The sequence below is a fragment of the Anas platyrhynchos genome, chromosome 2 (genome assembly GCF_047663525.1).
Source record: "Anas platyrhynchos isolate ZD024472 breed Pekin duck chromosome 2, IASCAAS_PekinDuck_T2T, whole genome shotgun sequence".
Classification (NCBI taxonomy): Eukaryota; Metazoa; Chordata; class Aves; order Anseriformes; family Anatidae; genus Anas; species Anas platyrhynchos.
Window position 1 is genome coordinate 148,443,627 of NC_092588.1, and position 22,187 is coordinate 148,465,813.

Below are 22,187 nucleotides of genomic sequence, written 5' to 3' on the forward strand. Positions count from 1 at the left end.
TTCTTAGCACCCTTCAGATACATGCAGACACTGACACTACTTTTACAGGCGTCACTTAGGAAAGGCTTACACATTTAATTTTTGCACTCTTTCCAGCTGGGTCACTCTCTTCAGCCGTTTTTCCCCTGTTTTCTGATTCATCTCCGCTTGGGCAACCTCCTCCCCATTCTTTTCTGAGCTGGGGAATCGTCTTTGTGAAGGAGACTTACTGGAAAGACCTGCACAGGGGCATCTTGCCAAATGGATTAAGTCCTTTTTCAGGCACCTGAAGATCTGATCGAGCAGTTCAAAACTGCCTGTGTCAGAAAGGAATTTTGCATTTACTTGTACATATCCCGAAGTATTGATGACAGTAAAAGAAATCCCTGTACAACTCCAGTATTTCAAAATCTATATTCCATTTACACCCCTAAATATCTTTAACCCTGCTGCTAGCATGTGCTGTACTGCTAATATTAGCTAGCTGTGTGTTTGTCTTTTGTTTGGACTTTGAATGGGGCTGGCAGATAAATTCATAGAGCCAATAGTTAAATGCATGATGTTTATCGTGCCTGCCCCTGCAGGGCTCAAGGGCCCGCCTTGGGGTGGTCATACACCCATGGCACATCCCCAGGGGCAGCTTTTCCAGCACCAGTGCACTTTCATAGTCTTGACTATCTCCTATTACAAAATTAAAGCCCTTTGAAGGATGTAGTGGAGCTGCTGGGGAAGGAGATAACAGAAAATAATACGGGACTTGTCAGTGTTATGTAGCATCAAAAATTTTTCCTTCCCTAAACAAACTTGAAATGGAAACCTGAACTTACTCAGCTACGAGTAGAGAGTATTTAAAAAAAAAAAATCCTCTGTGATCAGAGCTCTATTAAGCTGCCTCAAACATTATTCCAAATACACTTTTTTTCAGATAACAATAGACAATCCTTTTGACTGATTTGTTAAAAAAGGTAAAGATAGAACATAAAATTATTGCTTATCAAAGAGAGAAGCAGCACCATTTAAAATAACATGAAATTGTACCCCATGAATTATTCACAAGGGCTGATGTTACACTATCATTATTTCTGGATTTCCTTTTCACTGAACAGTATTTCGTGTCAGTTGTTTCCAACACAATAAAAGAGGTGGAGTTTTTTTAATTAATCACACCTGATTTTTCTGATTATTTTTCCTAATTTAAAATGAATATATTTCAAACAGTGAGATGTCTTCACGGTGTCAAGTTGAAAAGAAGACAGATTTCATTATCCCTAGCAGGGTCTAAAACATGCAGCAAAGTAGATACATGCATAGTGACTGGTGTTTCTCTCCGTGTTATGCCAGCTGCTGAGAAATCAAAGTGTGATCCCAGTCGTACGCTGGCATTAGCAGTTGCAAGCTCCATCCTGTTCAATGTGAATTAAGCCCACTGAGCTCCACGGAAGTTCTCCAACATACAGCAGGTGTGAGTCAGATTTCATGCCACTGAATACCGTCTTCTGATTGCACGTTAACAGTCAACACCTCTTGCAATTACCCGGTGATTTTGATTTTCCTTTTCCAACACATAAATATGCAGGGCTACAACTTCTTTTTTATGGAAGACCTTAATGATTGTAGCATGCTAGAAGTGAGAGTAACTCTATTAAAGTCAGCTGAAACACCAATTAGGCCAGCCAAAACTCTGCCTCTCTGTTTTTATTGGTAGAGCTGTGTCACAAAACAGATGGGTGTAGACAGTTTGCATTTATGGCCACGGCTGAGCTCATCACTGTAGTCCAGAAGATGTTAGCCAGTTCTCCATATCCAACTTATTTGCTGAACAAACTTACACATTTTTTCTTGTTTACTGTCTCTTCTGTCAGCATCTTTCTGAACCATTTACATTGGAAGCTCTGTGGCTTCAAGACTGATGTTATAGGAGATCAAGTAGAAAAGACAGCATTGTTTGCTTTATTTACATAGTAGTCCAGCTCAGACAATATGACAATCTATGAATATATTAACATTAACAGAAAAAAATATCCTTAGCTATTATGGGGGGAGGGAAGGGGGAATAAAGATTTACCTCAGAAAGTTCAAACATCAGAAAACAAAATTTTAAAAGGCACCGAATTTGTTTTGTTTTGCTTGCCCTCTCATGATTTGGGAAGTTTTGATTCATGCATGAATGCATGTAATAAGAGAAATCTTACCGCAAGCAGCTGTCTACAGTACAGAAAACTGTACTGCTGCTGGCTGCCTACAGGTCTTCAGAGCTCATGATGAGAAAGTGTCAGTACTGAGGTGCAATTCAGACTATCCAAATGCAAATATCTAAAATAGGCCAGATGAATCACCTCCCAGGAAAGTTTCTCTCCATTGACTGTAAAGAGAGTCTGCAGCAATTAGCCCAGCCACAGACATCTAAACTCTAGTTATCCGGAATAGATGAAATGAATCCCACCGCTGGTGTCAGCAAACTGAAAATGGCCTGTAATGAAACCAATTTGTTTTTTAACTGCTCAGCTATGATCTTGAAGTCTGGAGTATCACTGACATCAAAAAATTTAGTATTAGCAGGGTTGAGGTCCCCCCTAATCGTGAGAGGGGACCCAGACTTCCTGGCCTTCAGGGGAGCTCAAAGGGGCTCAGACCTCCAGCAGAGCACCAGAAGGACTCGTTACCTCCCCACACCATGAGACTGGACCTGTCAGCCGAGTGGGTGAGGCATTTATGACTGTATTTTTGTTCTATAACACAACTAATTAATTGGCATCGTTTGGGGGAATAAAAGGGGGAATAAAAATTCCTTTCCTGCTCTCCCAGCTGTCGCTGTGAACACGGCGTTAGCTGGTCCCCAGCCTGCACACTGACACAGCTCCCCAGTTCCCTTCCTCTGCTCCATTTCCTTTTCAAATTGAAAACTATTAGGAGGCTTTAGGCAAATAATAGAAACCTAATGCAGGTGCCTGTTATAAATCGTTCACTAGTTACTTTTAACCTAATGTCTTCTCAAACATTACTTCTCGCAAGGCAGCGAAGGAAAGAAATGCTTCAAGAACTTTGACAATCAATGGGTCAGGAGTTAAGGTCACAATAATGTAGCCCATTTCTTCTTGTTTGTCAAATGACTTGAACACGGTGAGAACCCTGGGTCTTTAATCTGAGGTTGGCTTCCCTCAGTAAGAATGTAGATCTTGGCAAGAATAATCCTCCTCTAGGATCATATCCTGATGTACTCCCTGGAGCAGGGAGTGAGGCACAGGGCTGATGGTGACAGGATTAGGTGACAGTGTTAATATTTTTAGATTTTGCCACACCCAACGCTTTCTTAGGCATAACTTGAAGATGTGATCTGTCTAGATCTGCCACGTGTTTGAGGTTAAATTAATCAGTGTTTAGGACGCAGCTTGACTCTCATAAACAGAAATCCCCTAACAAATCTGAAGTATTCTGAAAGCAAAATAAAATAGGAAGTAAGTAACAACAAGTTAGTAATGACATTTTTATGTAACATAGAGAAATGTACAGAAGTGCCTATTAATTCTGAATCACTGCAGAAAGTATGTAGGCTCAAGAGTTGGAAATGCTGCCTAAAATGTCAATGTGTTCAGTTTGTGTTAAAAATTTGGCTGCACCAACTGGGCATCATATACCTTATTCTCACAGACAAATTCCCCCTATGTTCACTGGAAGTATTATAAAGCATTTGACAAGGGATAAACCTCCAGCTCTATGTACACACTTGAGATAAGGCATGCAAGAGGACAATCTGTTAGCATATATGCCCACGAACACATCAGGCTGTTGGACATATTTCTCATCATGAAAGGTACCCTCACATGCCGTGTTGAATGGTGGTATATTGGTCACAGATCACTTTCCCCATTTGGCTCCCCAGTGAGGTGTAGATATTTCAGAGAGAGTGCATAAGTCATTTACCCCTGTGTTCTGGAGTGCCTCAGTAGTGAGATATCACTCTTGGGTATTTCTGAGCATGGAGGAACATGGATAATATTCTCTGTCGTTGTAAATGGAAATTACATGGAGACTTTTAACGTTTAATGCTCAGACCAGTTCTGCAAATTCTTGGGAACTGTTGCCTACAGCCCCAGGCACCATCAAAGTGATGCTGAGCAAACATGTGCACCTTGCCAGGACTGGCAGACACCCCAGGCTGTGTCCACACACAACTACCTGCTGGGCCCTGTGTCACTGAAAGCCAACATACGGAGCTAATGTCACCATAAAACAAACATCCCAAGTAGACTTTGTTATCACGGTGCATGTGGACATTGTTATAGCAAATAACATCAGAGGCATTTGTACCACAGCTGCATCAACAAGTCCTGGGTGCCTCCGTAAGACTGTTTCATTTGTGAACAAATCTAGACCTCACAGAAAACACTGAGCATGCTAATCACCTTGCCCTCATGCTAGAAGAGATCATTTATGGAAAAACAAATGTTTGAAATAATTAAAGTCATCACACAGAGTACTGGACTGATGGGAGAGGCGGGGGGTAGGTGACTAAGGTACCCCCCAGATGGTGCAGAGCCTGATGCACTGACTGCGAGGTGAAGGGGGAGAAGGGGAGGCACGTTAGGGGCATACTTCAGAAGGTGAAAGAAGCAGAAAGTCAGGATAAAAAGAGAAAGAAGCAGCTGGTGTCACTGCCCTGAGGAGTATCGATTTGGTCTCCTCAGGTGCAGGATGGCAGAGGGAGGGGTTGTGGGTTTCAGAATCAGGGAACTGCCTCTTGCTGGTTTACTTCTACTGTATGGGGGAAAATAAGATTCCACGGACATTTCTGAGTAAATAAAATAGCACCAAAAATATCCTAGTCTCATCACGAACCCTCCAACCAAGGAAACCACTATGTACTGTTCAGGAAAGTATAAGCCACTCTTTGAGATGCAGAGCGGGACTCAGACACCTTTGTTGCAGGCAATGCCTCGTGAAACGCTTGGTATTAACCCATGCAAAGGACACAGCTAACTAGACTGACATCAATCTGATCTAAACCCATTATTTTTCTCATGAAGACAGTGCCCTTAAAGCACCAAAGCAATTCTTATATACAAGAGCATAAATTCCTTTCTTTGTATGGACAGAGCCATTTGTCCACCTCACCTTTTTATCAGGTAATAAAAGCAAGATTCTCTGGGTTTTCAAGACTCTGAGCTCTTCTAATAACGAGAGATGAAACCGCAGACACAGGTATACCATGATGTGCAGTTTGTCACTAAGACCTAAAACAACTTCTGTCTGAGAGTGTCATGACCAAGGCATCAGTTGTGACTAACTGAACTTTTTCACACCACTTATACCTCACCCACAGATGTCAAAATGCTGCCATGCCATGGTACTACTGAACATTTTGGACTACGATGTAGCTCTCATATTGGTATAGACATGAGATAATTTTGGAGTCATCTCCTATTATAGATATCAAGCATGGTAACCGCTAGTACCGGTGCTGTGTTGAGATTGAGATGTATCGTTAATTCTGTTTACAAACTGGGACGTTATCAGCAACACCAGGCCTTTAAGTTTAAAATACTCATTTCTTCTCTGTTCAGCTGTTTTCTCAGATCAAACCTATAGGTCTTATGAGAAAACATGGCCCCAAGCATGGTGCTTCCTATGCAGAAAAGTCTCTGCATCTTTTTTTTCTGCCACTCAATAGACTTCATCATTAGAAAAATAAAGATTGCTGACTCTATAAAATTATTCCTAAAGCTTTTTTACAGCTAAAATAAGATCACAGAAATAAGAACAAAGCAAGAGCGTGTATGGATTCAGTATTCATTCTCCAGTAAAATGTGTTGAAGTCAGAAGCATTTAGCCCGTGGTGAGATTTTTTTCTACTCACTCTGTGGTGAAAACTATGAGGGCTTCATTTGTTTGCCTAAAGGCAGGCATCTGTTTCCACTGAGTCACCTCATGGATTTCTATGTGATACAACTGGGGAGGGCACAGAACCACCTGGACACCCCCTTCCTCCCTGGAGCAGCAGCCAAAGGTTAAGCAGGACACCAAGGGCATCTCAAGTGACTCTACATGGGCACACCCAAACTCCAGCCGCCTGGCTTGCTTGCCTGTAAATGTGCTTGCCTATGCACATTGACTTCAATACATATTACTGGAAAACAAATACTGAAATATACACACTTATGTACAGTTGTCAAACACAGTCCTATGCTCTTAGACTGCTTTGTTGTGCCTAGAGGAAGCACCCATCTGCCAGAAAAAAAAACTTTTTTTTCTTTTTTCTTTTTTTTTTTTTTTCCCAAGAGCTGCTCCTCTGTTCTTTCTTTTCCGGAGAGACGTATTCTGAAATGTGCTGTTCGGTAGGTAATTTCAGTTTGGGCTCAGTTCATTCTTAGCAATTCTTTCAAATTGTCTGCAGGGCTGAATGAGCTACGTTTCTGGTGAAACCCAGGTCCTGTTGAAGTCTGTGAGCACTTTGCCACTAACTCCAGAGAAATGAGGAATTAATCCTAGAAAGTGTCTATCTGAACCAAGAAAGGCATGTTCTTCAGTTGCTATCACTGTTACCTGGAAAGCCAGTAGACTATTTGAGCTGGTGTCAGAGAGGAACGCTCCACCCCTGGGGCCACAATAGAAGAAGCACTGATGTAACTGCTCTTGAAGAAACAAAAAGGAGACTCTACTGAAAATCAGATCTGTTTGTTCTCTGACATTTTAAAGAGCAGCTCTAGAAGTGTTACTTGCATTTTATTTAGTACTTCTAGTGCAACAGCAATGAAAACCAGCATTACAGGGAGTGTGTGTTCCCACCAGAAAATGTCTTCAACAGCTCATAAAAACCTGGCCATTTATCAGCACTGCAGGAGATATTTATTACCTCTCTACAGCATATGCACTACTATGATGTAGTTATTGATTTAACAAGTAAACATTGTGGCAAGGTTTTATTTCTGAATTAGCAGGAAGACTGAAATAGAACCCTTATTATTCTAATAACACTGACGTGAAATTCTCACATATTCCAAAGATCATATCAGTAACTCTACAAGCATCCTGTTAGGGCCATCTCAGCTGCCACATCAGTGTGGGCTTTGCGAACTTTAAAAATTATGATATCATACTCACCCCCAGGCAGTTTCACACCACTTTTGTTTTTCTTTCTGCAGGTTTGGACATCAGGCAAGCTCAGGTTATTGTGCTGTCATCGGGTACCAAATGTATAAATGGGGAATACATTAATGACCAAGGGCTTGCGGTCAACGACTGCCATGCAGAAATTGTTGCAAGAAGGGCATTTATTCACTTCCTTTACTCACAGCTGGAGCTACACTTAAGGTAAATGAATTTTGTTGATGCTTAGTGAATGTTATATGGCCTTCAATGGAACAGATCCATCCTCCAGACATTGGAACTATTTGTTTCTTGATGTTGTTGTTTCTGAGTCTTTGGCTGATGAAGGACCCACATACTGTACTGTACAAAATGAGTGTTAGGTAGTCTGGAGTGTTGGGTCATGAGCTCCTTTACTTCAGCTGATTTTCCTTCAGTAGCTATTAGACATGACTCATAAAGTTTGGTTTTATGAAGCCTGATGATTTTGTACAAATCTTTACGTGCAGGCTTATTAACATCACTCACTAACCATAGACTGGAAGGGGGTCATTCTGCTCTCTACAGACATTTTTCTGTCTTCCTTGCTGCTGCTGAAATACCTCAAGGAAGTGATTTACTGATCATTAATGCCTTCATTGACTCACTAGAGAACCAGTGAGTGTTAACAGTACAGTAAACTTGGTGCCAAAGTGCAAGATGCTATCACTCATTCCTTCTTTATGATGTTCTAAAATGTTATAGCATGTAGAGTTACTATAGAGAAATTATTGGTCCTGTCTTCAGCCAAACCCACCTTGTTACCATTTAAATGATTAATGGGTCATACACTGCCTGGAAGCTGGTAACCAGCAGGGTACCACCAGGGTCTGTCCTGGTACCTTGCTAAGCATTTCCATCAGTGATCTGGAAAAGGTTATGGAGTGCTTCCTCAAAAGCTTTGCAGATGACACCAGGCTGTGGGGAGACCAGTTGACAAACTTGAGGGGCTAGGCTGCTATTCAGAATGGCTGTGGGAATGGGCCAGCAGGAACTTCAACATGAAATTCAATACGGATAAACAAGAAGTTCTGCACTGAGAAGGAAAGAATGACCTGCGACAGCACAGTTTGGGGCAACTCTGCTGAACAGAGAAGGGGGGAGTAGGCTGGCAGCCACCTGCATGCAACCAAGTCCTTGGCCTGTATGGAGAAGCTGAGGGAGCTGGGCCTGGTCAATGTGGAACAAGATGGCTGACCCAGAAGAACCTATAGGAGGTCAGCAAAAAGGGGGAAATGGGGTCATTACTGGGGAGCACAATGGGATGACGGCAAACAGGCAAGCACTGGAACAAGAGAAGCTCCGTCTGGATATATAAGGACAAACCGTCCACATGGGAATAGGTACACAGTAGAACAGGACACGCAGCAGGGTTCTGCAGTCCCATCTTGGAGGTTTTCAGGACGCAACTGGATAAAGCCCTGTGCTACCTAGCTAGAGAGCTGAGACCCCTTCCAGTCTGAATCCTATAAATCCTATGATCCTATGAAACCCAAGCAGAAGTGAAGCTGAGGTGGCATTTTTTTGTATGGAAGGAACTAAGGAAGGAAGGAAGAAAAGAAATCAAAAGCCCTGAGCTAGAGACCATTCTTCCGCCTTCCATTCTTCTTGGCATTTTCATGGAATTTTAACTGAAGGCCATTAACTGTGGTGAAAAAAAACTGCCTTTGTCTTCAGAAGATTTTGCATCAGGTCACAGGCACAAAGACTGTGTGTTCTTGTGAGTGCCTATGATATTTTTGGCTCCAAAGCAATGCTAATAGAAGTAGTGGTTATTTTCACTTCAGGCTGGGGTTGAAGACAAGAGAGTATATTGAGTAGATGAGCTTGGCTGACAAAGGAGGACAAGAGCCTTGAAGGGTTTAATAAAAAACAATATTCTCCCTATTTCAATCTGAATTGCTTTCAAGTTTACATTAAATTATTATGTTTTCAGCAGTGTAGCAACCCTAGTACTTCCTTTGTGCTACAGTCTCTTGGGAAACAAGTGTTACCACTGTATCTTAAACTATTGTATTGATTCACTTCCCTAACATGTTCAGTCATATTATTATTTTATTTGGATCAATGTTAACAGTCTTTTGTTAAGAGAATCCTCAGCGCAGCACAAGCTTTGTTCACAATAACTTCAAATCACTCCCTGTTCAGCCAAGAGCAGACACAACTGCTTCCCTGACCAGCACATATAATAAAAATCTCAACCAAAAATTGTCAGGTCTAAGCACCTTTGAAAGACAGGGCTGAAGATACTGTCAAATCAGGTTTTGCTTTCTTAAAATCCATGTGGAAGCAAAACTGCATACTGTAATATATTTTCCAATTACATTACAGTATCTATTGCTGCATTCAGTTTTAGGCCATCATCAGGAGCTTTGTCATGAAAGAGAGTGGGGGTGTTTAAAATTAAATGAAAAATGTGTTTACTGAATATTAAAGTCGCATTTACCCCTTTTTCTCTATAAGAGGAGAGAACTCCCACTGGTAGAAAAGCCACATTGTGCTACTGCATAGCTAAAGATGAGGTTTTTAGGACATAGAAAGACAGCTTTTTTAGGACAGATATGTTAACTCAGCTCCACTGGGACTCCCTGTATACTAGCTCCTCAAGCTTGGGGGAAACACAGACAGGATTTCTGTGTTGTTATGCTTTTACATTAACCTAACCCAAATTCAAGTCCTCTCCTGGAATCTGTTGCGCAAAGTGGTATACAAACTGAGATCAAAGAGATGGTTCCCTAACCAAAACCATACTAAAAGCAGAGTACATGTCTCAGCTTAGATTTTCCATCCCTCCCTATAGAAGAGACAAGGTTGTTCTGTGGGACAGTATTCCCTATTTTGTCACACATCTTCCCACTATGCCTGCCTGCTCAAATTGATCTCCACAGATGGATTTCAAACTTCAGGACTTTCTAGTAAAAGACTTATTTTTCAAAGCGGTGTTCTCCCTGTAAAGGAACCACTTCTCCATCATTTACAAATAGTTCCACTAGCTTCAGAGAAAACAAAACTTTTGCTTCTCTGAATGTAGCGTGGAAGCTTCGAAAAGCAGGAACAGGGAGGCTAGAGAGATTGAGGGCCAGGATAGAGAATGAATGTCCAGGGGAGATGGATTCACTGAGCTGATTTTAGTTCTTGACACCTTGCTTGAGATGTCTACAAGTTAGTCAACTGTGAACTAGATACCCCAAGGCTCCTCTTATCATCAGTGAAGAGAGATGGGCCTCTCTGGAGTGTGATTCAGCAGACCTATTTAAAGTATCTATTGTAGGCGAGGTGAATTGCCATGTACTGGGGTAATTTTTTTCCATTGCTGTAAAGATAGCATGGGGTGACTGCTTCAGATATTTAAAATGTAGAATAATTCCATCCACAAGACAAAGTTGCAGCAATATGTAAATTACATTTTTTTCCTTCTCTTCATATCACTAAATGTTAAAGGTGCAGCTTTCCTTAATTTTCTTGTGGAAGAGAGTTCCAGAATGGGAACTTTATCCTCTCTAAGAAGCAAGAGTGACAAATACTTCAAAAGGAAACTTTCTTTCAACAATTCGTTGTCAAGAGCTTGAGTTAAATAAAAGCTAAAAGCACAACTAAAACCTGACAGTTTCCAACCAGTCTGATTAAAACCCCTACCCCTCCCAGATTTCATTTTTATGACAACCATAATCCTCAAGTTCTCAAGACTTTCACAAAAAAGATGAAAAGTAAGACACAAGTTTTCTGATATACAAAAGAAGGATGAGAAAGACCGTTTGAGAAGCTTTTTCTAAAATTCACCATCAAAAAGTACACAAATATCTTAGTCTGATTATCTTGCAATGACGGCAGTAAAATTCACGTTGACTTCAGTGGGATTATTTACATCAACAGGCCAATAAGGAAGAAACAAGATCCGAATTTTCTTTATTAAAGAAAACTAAAACTAATGGGCTATTCTTCAAACAAATCAGCACTGTAACAGTCTTACTACTATAGTAGCCCTACTGGTACCAGAGGATTGATTTTACCAGTAGTTCTTTGAGAGATTTATATGAAAACCACTCTTGATTTTATATGTAAAAAGTAAGGAACAGTCTTCATCCAGTACAGTCCATTTTTATTTTTTTTTTCCAGGAAATGCCAGCTATTTGTTGTACATCTACTATTTCTTATTTTTGTCCTACTAGCCTCTCAATGGATACAGCCTTCATAAGCCTGCTCTTAACTTCTCTAGGATGCTGTGCTCTATGCCAAGCAATCCACGTAGCACTAGAAACTCCCCATACCTACATTTATGTGCTAAAAATAGCTCCTCTACTCCTCTTTTAGAGAGTAAGGTCTTGCGTCAGCAAAACACTTCACATATATTAAACCGTTAGTACATGCTGAAATCTTTTTGAAGTCATCTCAAAACATATGCATGATTATTAAATAATGAACTTAAGCACAAGATTAAAATTAGCACTTTCTGAAGTATTTCTCTTGAATGAGCCTCAAATTCTGACTCTGCTGCAGTAATTCATAACAGGCAAAGATTTAGGGACAAATTCTGCTCTTTTAGCCACTGTCAGCATGTGGAAGTGATACACTAATGCCACCCACTGAATGAATGACATTGTGGGCTCACTATGGGCTTCTCTCTTCATTGCTTTAAGCAGGTGTGCATGGCTATACAGCTTGGCTTGGGAAGGTCCCACCACCTCAGATTCATTTCCCCCCTCACAAGGGTGAGAAGTAGCATTACAGAAGTGCCTCTCATGCTCCACACAGCCCACTTTTACCAGGTCCCCACATCCCCTGGGGTCTGAAGCCTTGTGGGGTCCCCAAGCTTCTGACAGACAAGACTCCCTGCAAAGCCACTGTAGTTAATAAATGCAGAACTCATTTATAACAATATCCTCAGAGTTTTGTTAATAAACCCATTCAGCCACTGGGCAGGGATGAATCAACCATTCAACCCCCAGAAAAACCACCCCAGCGGCAGGTCAAGAGCATATGTAGTAGGGAGTACTTCATCCTCCTGGAGGAAGAGCCAAGCTGCCTTGCCCTCCAGCTGCCTGTGTTTAGAGCAGCTGTCCATCGCCCAACCCATCAACCACACTGGCCACAGACCCTTCGAGGTATGAGGGAGAGAGCAAGGTTAATCAGTGAAAAACAGCCACAGGATGGGTGCTGATTGCTGTGAACTCCTGTAACCCAGCCCAAAACATGACTGCTCCAACCCTACATAGCAACTGTTTCCAAGTCGTACAAGCTGCCCCCCACACTAATGCGGTTTAACATACTAATAGCAGGCACCAGGACTGCACAGCTTTGTATTCTCCCATCTGATTTTGCAGTGAATTATTTAAAACCAACTGCACTCGCTGTAAAATCCAAGCAGCAGGACTTACGGGTATTTTATTATTTCAGAGGCTTGCATCAGGGCGATAATATAATTAGTGTGGTTGGGAAATTCCACCGCAGCCCTCAGTAGAAGGAAGGAGCCAGCGCGGCTCCCTGCCCCTGGCAGGCAAGGTAATGTGCCTGTAAATTCTTCCTGACAGCAAACGCATCCCAGCATCAAAAAATGACAAAACACCCAAAGCACGGAAGAGTGACAGCCAAACAGCTTCAATAGCACAGAGGCTGCTCTGGGAGAAAACAGGCAGAGGCAGCTTGGATGAAATCCAAGGACTTGCTCTGAGGCTGGGTAAAAAGCACCCCTGTTTGCTCTAACGGGAGGCAGAGAGACCAGCAGAAATTGCATCGGTTAATGGTCTGTCCTAGGGTGAATTAAATGGGTAGGACTCTGGCTTTATTAGGAGCCTCTTAGGGAAACCATCACCTGCAAACGCAGTTCTGCTCAGAGACATTCCTACAAAAATACCCTCGAGTTTATGAGGGCAGGACCAGGGCATCCAAGGGAAAGAAGTCTTTCATTAGAATTTCACTGATCACATTTTCACCTTCAAAGTGATAATCGTTGCCCAAATGTACATATCAGAGGCAGCTGTCTGTCAGAGAAATCACCCATGTCTTCACAAATGTAAATCATCTGAGAAACCGCACCACAGCATAGCCCTAATGTGAGCTATTGATGCAAACTGCAGGACGGGGAGGGTTTGGCCTCCCGGGCAGCTGTTGTTAATGGAATACGAGCGCTGTGTCCCCATCTAGCTGCTGAACCACTTCGCAGATAAAAGCTTCATCTTAATAAGTATCTTTTTCATCTCAGCTGAGAAAAGCCTGCAGAAGTCCTCTCTGCACTTTTCAGGACAGCTTCTGATTTCCAGAAACACCAAGGGACCAAGGAGATGCTGCTGGCTTAGATGGGGTGCTCATGGGTGGCTCTGGTTGAACGGGAAGGAAAAGCAGTGCCAGGAGAGTGGGAGGCTTGGCAGGGGTCAGAAACTCTAGGTGCTTTGTTAGAGACCTTTTCCAACAGAGCATAGAAACACACATCTCAGTTATGGTCATGTTAACAGGATTTAAACATGTGGCTCGACACACTGATAAGCAGATCTGATTTGCCTAAGAAAACTTCACCTTTCTTTATGTGCCAGAACCTCTTTAAAATCAGTGTGTTTATGTATCCGTGCTTGTGAGGAAGAGAGCTACCCTTCAAAAATCCATGTGTTTTGTCATTAGAATATATCCCAGGTAAGCAAGCCAAAAGCATGTTGACAGTTTTGACCCCCTTCAAACATTTATTCACTTGGAGAAGCTTATTGCTTTTCTCTTCTTGTCACCAGGCAAAATATATGATGCCAGGTGCTAATAAAAACAAACAAACAGAGGGAGAAAAGCACAGAGAGAGAGCAGAAATGTTTCTGATTTGGCGTGTAACAAATGACCTGGAACCTCTTTTGTGATCATAGCAAACGGCGAGAAGACTGGGAGCGATCAATCTTTGTGCGATTAAAAGAGGGAGGCTACAGGCTGCAGGAGAACATCCTGTTCCATCTGTACGTGAGCACTTCGCCCTGCGGGGATGCACGCCTCAACTCCCCCTATGAAATCACAACTGACTGTAAGAAAAAAATTCTCTCTCATTTTTCCCCTTTGTGTGTTTTTTGTTTGTTTGTTTGTTTGTTTGTTTGAAGACCAAACCTTCTTTCTTTCTTTGTTTGCTTGCAGAAAATGCGTTTTGGTCGACAGCAGGGCTGTGTGGCATGTGTGTAGCTGTGGGACTGGTGCTTCATCCTGCATGTTGGGAAGGAAGGTGTAGGGGGAAAATCAGAGCTGGGCAGAACTGGAACTGCCCTGCCTACCTGAGGCTCCATGGCTTTGCTGGGCAATACCCCAAAGCCTTCACTTTATGCTGGGAAATGCAACCCCAGTGTTAAAAAAATGCCTTGGGAAGGGTCCTCACAATCAGATTCTTGGCCATGAGCTAGACTAGAGGACCAGGTATCCAGCCAGGACTGCATGCATTTTTATCAAGGCTTAGGCAGTATGGATGGGTTGAGGGGCTGAGTTTATGCCAGACCTGAGCTGTCCACGCTGTAGTGGTTGGAGTCTGAGGTAGGTCAATTATATGAGATAAGGCACCTGTAATGCTGGTTGAAGGTCGGTTTCACTCCAAATGCCACCTGCTCTTGTCGCAAACACTGTCAAGACCCTTCTGGGAAGAATCCTTCACAGACCATCCTGCCTGGGTCAGACCAACTACATGGTCATTGCATGGCAGAGGAACTAGATGGAGACCAGCGGGCCAGCCTTGGAGTCCCTGGACCCATACCTATGATATTTAAACAGGCACATGACGTTACAGGGAGTTGGCCTCTAGAGGTGATCCCACAACTGAGGTAAACAAATCAGACCTTGAGTTAGTGTGGATGCCACCAAGAGACCTGCAGAGCTTGTTGGCCACGAAGGGACAACCCATCTTTTCCACACGTCCCAGTGATCTCATGATGTCAGCTCCCCACAGACGTGCACATCCCTGTCATTGCCCCACCAGCGAGGAGGCATGTCCCTGCTGCAAACCCATGGCACCACCTTTGCCTCTGTCTGGCCTCAGGGCCTGGTCCCACCAAGGGATGGTGGACTCAAGAGATCTGTGTCTTGCTGTCACACGTGTCTGTCACTCCATGATCTAGTGCATGCTGCACAAGGTGCACGCTTATCGCTGTCCCTAGGCACTGTTTCCAATACTTGCATTTTACAGTGGCATAATGCTCATAGTACTCATTGCTAAATGTACATATAATGAGAAACAGTCCTTGCCCTGACTACCTTGAATGTGAAGCAGGCAAGACAGAAGAACGGATGGAGGGGAAAGCGTAGACACAGGAATGTAAAATTAATCATCCAAGGTCACACAATGACCTAACTTCCTCACAGGCAAATTCATCAGATGGTGGTTTCATTCCCGGTTCTTATTTGTATGAGTTATTTATTAGCGATTAAGTATTATTCTCCCCAGACTGGAATCTTTTTGTCATGTGTGAAACGGCAGCTTGCTGGGGCGAGAAAAGAGAATGCACCTATTCAGAAAGAAAATACTCTTCCTTTCCAGACATGATTTCTACATTCTGTCAGTAGGGCATATAAAATAAAGAAAAGCAAAGAAATTTTTAGAAGGCAAGCAGCAAATAGACAAATTTGTGGTAAGGTAGGAAAATGAGGGTACACAGGCATCCCCTTATAAATAAAACTAAAAACAAGTACCTATGAATATCAAAAATGAGAAACGATTTTGGCCTCACACTTTTTGTGCATATTAAAAGACATCAGAAAAGATTTATTTTTGGTTAAATGCCCTCAAGTTTTCCAGAAGGCAGGCTTCCTGGGGCTCTCTATTCTCAACACCAGAATTGGAAGCACCAAAATCAGTTATTATTTTTAAAATGTGGTTCATTCTTGAGAACAATTGCAGACTATCTGGGACTGGATGCAGCTCTCACATGCACAAGGAAGCAGGTGCTTCAGGCCCTGCTTGGCTCATGGACTGCTTCAACAAACACATAAATCTGCCAACTAATGAGGGAATGCTTCTTTAGATAACAACATACAGAAAGCTACATTAGAGATATATTTTCATGCAATACCTGGCATTCACAGGGCCACAAAAATACTTTTCATTATGGTTATTATACCAATTGTTGTCCCGATGCAGAATCTGAGGCACAAAGGGCTGTGTGGCTTACCAAAGGTTATGGAGTGATTCGGTAACAGGACTTGAAGGGGCACCACATCTGGTTTGCATTTCACTGCTATAAGCAGCTCCCTCTACCTTTGTCCCGTGCTCTTACGAGAATTTAGCTCTGTATAAAAAGCAATGTTGCCAAAAGCTGTCCTTCAGTGAGATAAGCATTTCCTTTTAGCTCACATTATCCCAGAGACATCTGGAAAGATAAGTATTTTATAATGTTTATCATTCAGATCTTCTCTCTCTCTCCCTCTCTCCCTCTCTTTTTTAACTACAGAAATAACCTTTCTTTCATCCAGTAATGACAAGGAACTCCAGATGAATGCTGTTTCATTTCTTAAACAACAAAGAGGCTTCTCCTAGAGCTAGCACAAGCCATCAAACATTACTGATTATTCTCTAAAGATGCATTAACATTTAAAAACAGTGTCTCGCCATGTGGTTTCTGTTTTTGCAAAGGAGTATGATAAGCCTTTATCAATATAGGGAGTGAGTAAAATCCACTTCTCAAATCTCCTTCCAAAAATTTCCTATTATCCACCGTGTCTTCCCAGCACCCTCAGGGAGGCCTCACATTTTCTTCTTATGAGCTTTGTTCTGGTAAGGGAGGAGATAAGCTAGCATGCACTTGAAACCCAGTTTATTTCTTGCTGGATAGTGCTGGGTACCAAGTCAGTGGCATGTGTAAAAATCTGACCTTACCATGGTTCCTGGGAATGGCTGCAATGCAGAGCAGGAGAGGTCAGGGAGTCCACACCAATGCTAGCTTCACTCAGAAAAGTAAGAGATTAGGGCCAAAGAGAGCAAATTGTGCATTGATTTGCAATGATGCCCTTCATGGGTCTGAGGGGAGCCGACTTGTTTGTTGATGTATCCCAAGCCAGCTCTAACAAAGAGGCAAAGAGCCAGCTGGTACAGGGCTGCTGTGAGCATGGAGTGAAGTTTTCTAACTCTTTTTTGCTGTCTGTAGGTCACGCAGCTGGAAGAGCTTCTGAGGGGATTCAAGGAAATTTGAAGCTTTGGAAGAGGCTGGTAAAATCCAAGAAAGTAGGGGATGAGGGTCAGAGAAGTGAGCAGGAGGAGAGACCAGCCAGGTTCAGTGGTGTCGCAGGAATGAGAGGCTGGGAAATACCAGAGGGGTTTCAGGCTGTTGTGAGAGTTTGTATGGATTTGTCCTGGCTCCTTCTCCTCAGCCAGTCTCCATTCCAAGACTCTCTTCCCTTCGTCATTTTCCAACCACAAGGTTGTAGCCCAACTATATCATGAAACAGCAAGTTCCCAATGCCCTCACCACTCTCTAATTGCTCCTTCACACACATCTGCCCTGCTTTAGTTTGGTGCTGGAGGCCAGCTCATCTCCTTCTCCAGTACTCTTTTCTTCTGTTTACATCTGAGCAAGGTATGCCTGTATTTCTGCCTTCTGTCAGCAGTATCCCAGCACAAAGTTAACATTGATTTCCTGGAGGTTTCAAGGAGACTGGCATTTCCCATTACAGCACACATACTCCATCTCCTGAGCTGGAGCTGCAGCCGTGGGGACAGCTAGCCCTACAGTAACTGTTGCATATTTTACACCTTTTCCTGAATCTAGGGCAAGCCATAGAACAATCAAGCCCTTGATTTGCTGAAGTACCTTTCTAGCTAATTTAGGGCTTCTTGACTCGCTGGCTTCTTTTTTATTATTATTTAAGAACCTCTTGAAAAGCAAAATGAATTGCTTAAAAATTGAGCTAATAAATCCTCCACTTCTCCACTAGTCCTTCCCTGGCAGGATTTTACCTCTTTGTCCATCTTTCTCCTAGAGATGCACTCTCTTTTTTTTTCACTACATGGACTGCGAAAGAGACGAACAGAATCTGCCCCAGGGCTTGTCTCCATTCTTGTCCCCTGGGCTGCTTTTCTATCTCTTGCTAACATGCTGTATTGCCTTGTACCATTGACTCCTTGATAGCCCAGCTCCCGTTTTATCCCACACTCCCTTTAGGTCTGAAACACACCATTGCATCTACTCCACATGGGGTCTTCCTCCTGCTTGTCTATTAACCTACAGCTGTGCTGAAGCTCTCATGCACACACATTCAGCAGCGCTCTCATCTAAACAGGATCCACTTGCGACCACGTGAGCTGGATCATTGCCTTAGTAGGTGATGTGGTGGGGAGAAGATGTGCACTGGAGTTTTCCCAGAAGCTGGGGAGCTGAGGAGTACCCTGTAAGACAAGTTTGCCCTCTCTAATTCAAGCATGCTTTCCCTGTACAAACCTGTGCTTTCCCTGCTTGCGGCTCTGGCTGCTGGATTTTACGTCCCATGCTCAGACGAGATGGTCTCTGTTAACCCCCAGAGATGGCGTTGCCTTGAAGGGTTTCCCTGCTCACACCAGAGAATCAGCCCTGTGTTCAGATGGGGCTGGCCCAGATTGCAGCAGCATAAGATACCCAAACCAGATTATCTGAAAGTCCTGTCCTGGGCAAAGTATCTGAAGAGGTCCAGATTCAAATAGAAGCTAAGGAACCTGTCCATCTGCAAGAGAGGAACACAAATGATCTGCAGCTGTCAGGAGACTCTCAGCCCCAGACCTCTGCATTCAGGGTCCTGCAGGCAGGTATCAGGGTGCAAATACAGTGAAGGTGTTTATGACAGACACCACCTAGGCTAGAATCACACCCAACAGCATTGGGTTGGGGGAATGTTATTGGAAGTGCAAGGGGAGAAATCTCCACCTTCCTTCTGCCAATCCCATGCTTTGTTTAAATGGAAAAAAATCTGTTCTTGTGAGTAGACACTGAGGAAGAAAAGGCATTGCAAGAAGAACCATCTAAATAACTCAGTGACCTGAAAAGAAATCAAATATCTGTAGCTATCTCAGGTTCTAACAGATTGATATATGCCCTTGTTAGGAAAATCAGGGGTAGCTATCTGTCATCACTGGGGCCTAGACACTATTTATTTCCATTGTACAAGTTCTCCCAGGTATCATTTTGTTCCATTGTGACTGCTGGCCTGCTGCAGCTTGGGAATCCACTGTGGAAATTCGTAGTTATTCAGTGCGTGAAGCAGCTTCCTCCTAGGTTGTAAAGTCGATTTTACGCTGATGAATGACCCGTCTGTGGCACTGGCATGAAGGTGCATTATTTTCCTATTTTTCATGTGACTGAGCAGAATAATACCTTGGGGGACCTCAGGAAAAAAAAAATTATCATAGAGAACCATGCCCAGAAGTAACATGAATGAAAAAAAAAATACACACAGCACTGTAGGCTGTAACACTGAACACTGCCTCAAGAGAAATAATCCCAGCACTGGATGAATTTTTGTAGTCAGCCCAGATTGCTTTGTCATTTACAGGATACTGCAGGAATGGCAGACACAGCATGAGGCTGTTGAATTGCTTCAGGGACTTGGGATCTGTTTATTAAAGAAGTTGAGGTGAAATTTTCCTTTCGTTTCATTAGGGCTAGACTGGGATGGTCCAAACTGTTTGGGTTTGGGGGATGAGCATAGCATCTTTGCCAGCCTCGAGTCCTATTGAAGCAATGGCCCCTTTCTGCATGTACCACCATCACAGCCTCAATTTGCCAAAGTAAATACAGAGGAGACACAAAGACTTTCTACAGGTAGCTAGAAGCTGGCCTGCCAAGGAACTTATGTCCCTACTCAGATCCAGTAGCAACTCATCAGCTTCCAATACAATTGCCCTTTTCTCTAACACAGTCCTCCCACAGTGGTGAAATGCTGTTTCAGTGTGGGTGCTTTTGCTGAAATTAACTCTGTATGGAAACCATGGCCACAGCCCCGTCACTTCTGGCTAGTGCTCTCCTGCACGTGCATGACATTCATGGTGTGGAAGTGGTGCTGCTTGTAGCCAGCTCAAGGATTTCTCCCCAACATCCAGCATAAGTCTGTGCATGGGGAAAACTTCTTCTAGAAGAGGTGAGAAAAGGGATTTGAGGAGATGGAAGTGTGGTGGAGAGGGAGCAGTGGGACCTTGGACAGGAGGGCCATAGTGAGGATGGGAAGCCTGAGGGGGTTGGTAATGGTCAGCTTCGGTGGCTGGTGGGTAACAGACAGCAACGTAAGGCCTGCGAGGAGCGGGGAGTGCTCTACAGAGCTTTGGGATGAGCAGAGCTTTTCTTCCTCTTCCAACACCTACACGAGGCCTGCAGGCAGTGCTCTGACTCACCTGCAGTGCTGCAAGAAGCTCTTCCTCCCCCAGCATCTGGCTGCTGAAAATCCCATCGGTTTTGGTAATCCATAGGATGTCTGTTGTCCTAAACAGCCTGCCATACTGGTTGGTTTGCCAATGCCTAAATTCATCTCTAATCCCTAAACCTAGCAGAGAAACAAGTAATCCCCTGGTTTAGAAAGGCTGAGGTCAGGGTGAGGTGAGGCTGCAAAAGCACAGGTGGGTCTGGTGTTGGTGTTATCATGCCCAGCATGGGCCTTTGAAGGAGGTTTTGCTACACACGAAGATTTTGGTACCAATTACTCATTTTTTCAAAGTTTGCTGTTGCTTTATATTTTATTATTAATCTCTGTCAGGCCAGTTAGTTAGGCATCTTAGTGGTGTTTTGCTAAAGCTGACAGGAGAATAACAACTACGTGGGCAACTTTCAGGTCTTAAAGTACTGACTGGTTGGAGATGAATCAAAACCTTCTGGGCAAATTTTTGAAATAAAGTAACTGTGTGAAAACGGGATCTCATCCCATATTTTTCATGTCTCCTTGCTATCAGCATACTAGCTAGAGGTAGAAAAAAAAAAAAAAAGGAAAGAAGAAAAAAAAAAAAACACCTCCTTTCATGCCTAGTTCAGGGTGGGTTTCTCATTCAAGAGCACTTAGGCTCAAAGAGAAACTTGAAGCTGTATCTCCTAAGTCCTACATCAGATCTCCAGTAAAATGACAGTCAGCTGAACTATCAGGTCTCCTCTTTTCAGTTTCTGTTATAAAACTTTGTCAAAACCGATACATTATGAGAAATTTCTTTGGCTTTGACAATGCATTAAAAATATCCCAGTTCACTCTCCTTGTAATATGCTTGGCTGCTTTGGCTTATTTGGGTTCTTTTGTTTCAGAGGGAGTTTTAAAGTAGAAAATAAGATTTTGTAGAAGGATATATCTGTGTAGTGTGTGTCTATCTTGGAAAAGAGAAAGACGAGGCTGGAAACTATGGAGAGCTCAAAGCCAGCATTGGGCACAGCATTGAAAAGCTTTCATGTAAAGCAAAATGTGTTTGTTAGGACTCAGGAAAACAGGTTTCCACAACTATAATCAGATCCTAATTTTAACAGAATGCTTGAATCACCAAAGAGAATTGCACCATATTTATTGATTTTTCTTTGTCGTTGGGTTTTGCTTCTGGGTAAAACATTGCATTCGGACACAATGTTCAGATATGATAGAAAGGCTAACTTATTCAGCAAAAGGTCATGGCTGAGAGGCTTTCAGAATAGCAGTAGAACTTTTCACCCAGACAAGCCGCTTATCACAGAATTTGTCCATGATTTCCAAGGTTCTCTGAGATCTTCTGCAGAATGGCCCAAAAGACCACATGTTCCAGGACACTGCTGCTCCAGTTTCACCCCCAACATCCAACAGCCCACTGGAGATCAGAGACTGAGATACACATCTAAATATGGCACGTATTTTGGGTAGAAAAGATCAAACCATAACTGGAAAAAAAAATCCCTGTGGTAAAAACTGCACCCACTCAGATTCTAATTTGGTCCAATTTACTCTTCCACTGAGAAGGAGCCACAGGTAAAGCTCATGAGCTGAGTTTTATAAAGGTTGTCAGGCACCTCCAGGTCCAGCTGAGATCTCTGTGGGGCTTTACAAACTCCTTGGACTCCTGGGGAGTTTCTTGGAGTTTTCTGAAGAGAGAAATTTGGAGACAGCTATGTAAGCGTGACAAACACAACTTGATCTTAACTATGACACTGCTGCTACTTCTCTAGCTAGCCTTGAACTCA

General features: G+C 43.0%; 1 protein-coding gene across 2 annotated transcripts in view; it reads left to right on the forward strand.

Moving 5' to 3' along the window:
- The window catches only part of ADARB2 (adenosine deaminase RNA specific B2 (inactive)), a 311,487-nt gene that overhangs the window by 259,120 nt on the left and 30,180 nt on the right, over positions 1-22,187 (forward strand). For both annotated transcript variants that reach the window (XM_021269585.4, XM_027450468.3), the window contains 2 exons: positions 7,119-7,287; positions 13,944-14,095. In XM_021269585.4, coding sequence (XP_021125260.2) covers positions 7,119-7,287; positions 13,944-14,095 — 321 coding nt within the window. The remainder of the gene's footprint in view (positions 1-7,118; positions 7,288-13,943; positions 14,096-22,187) is intronic.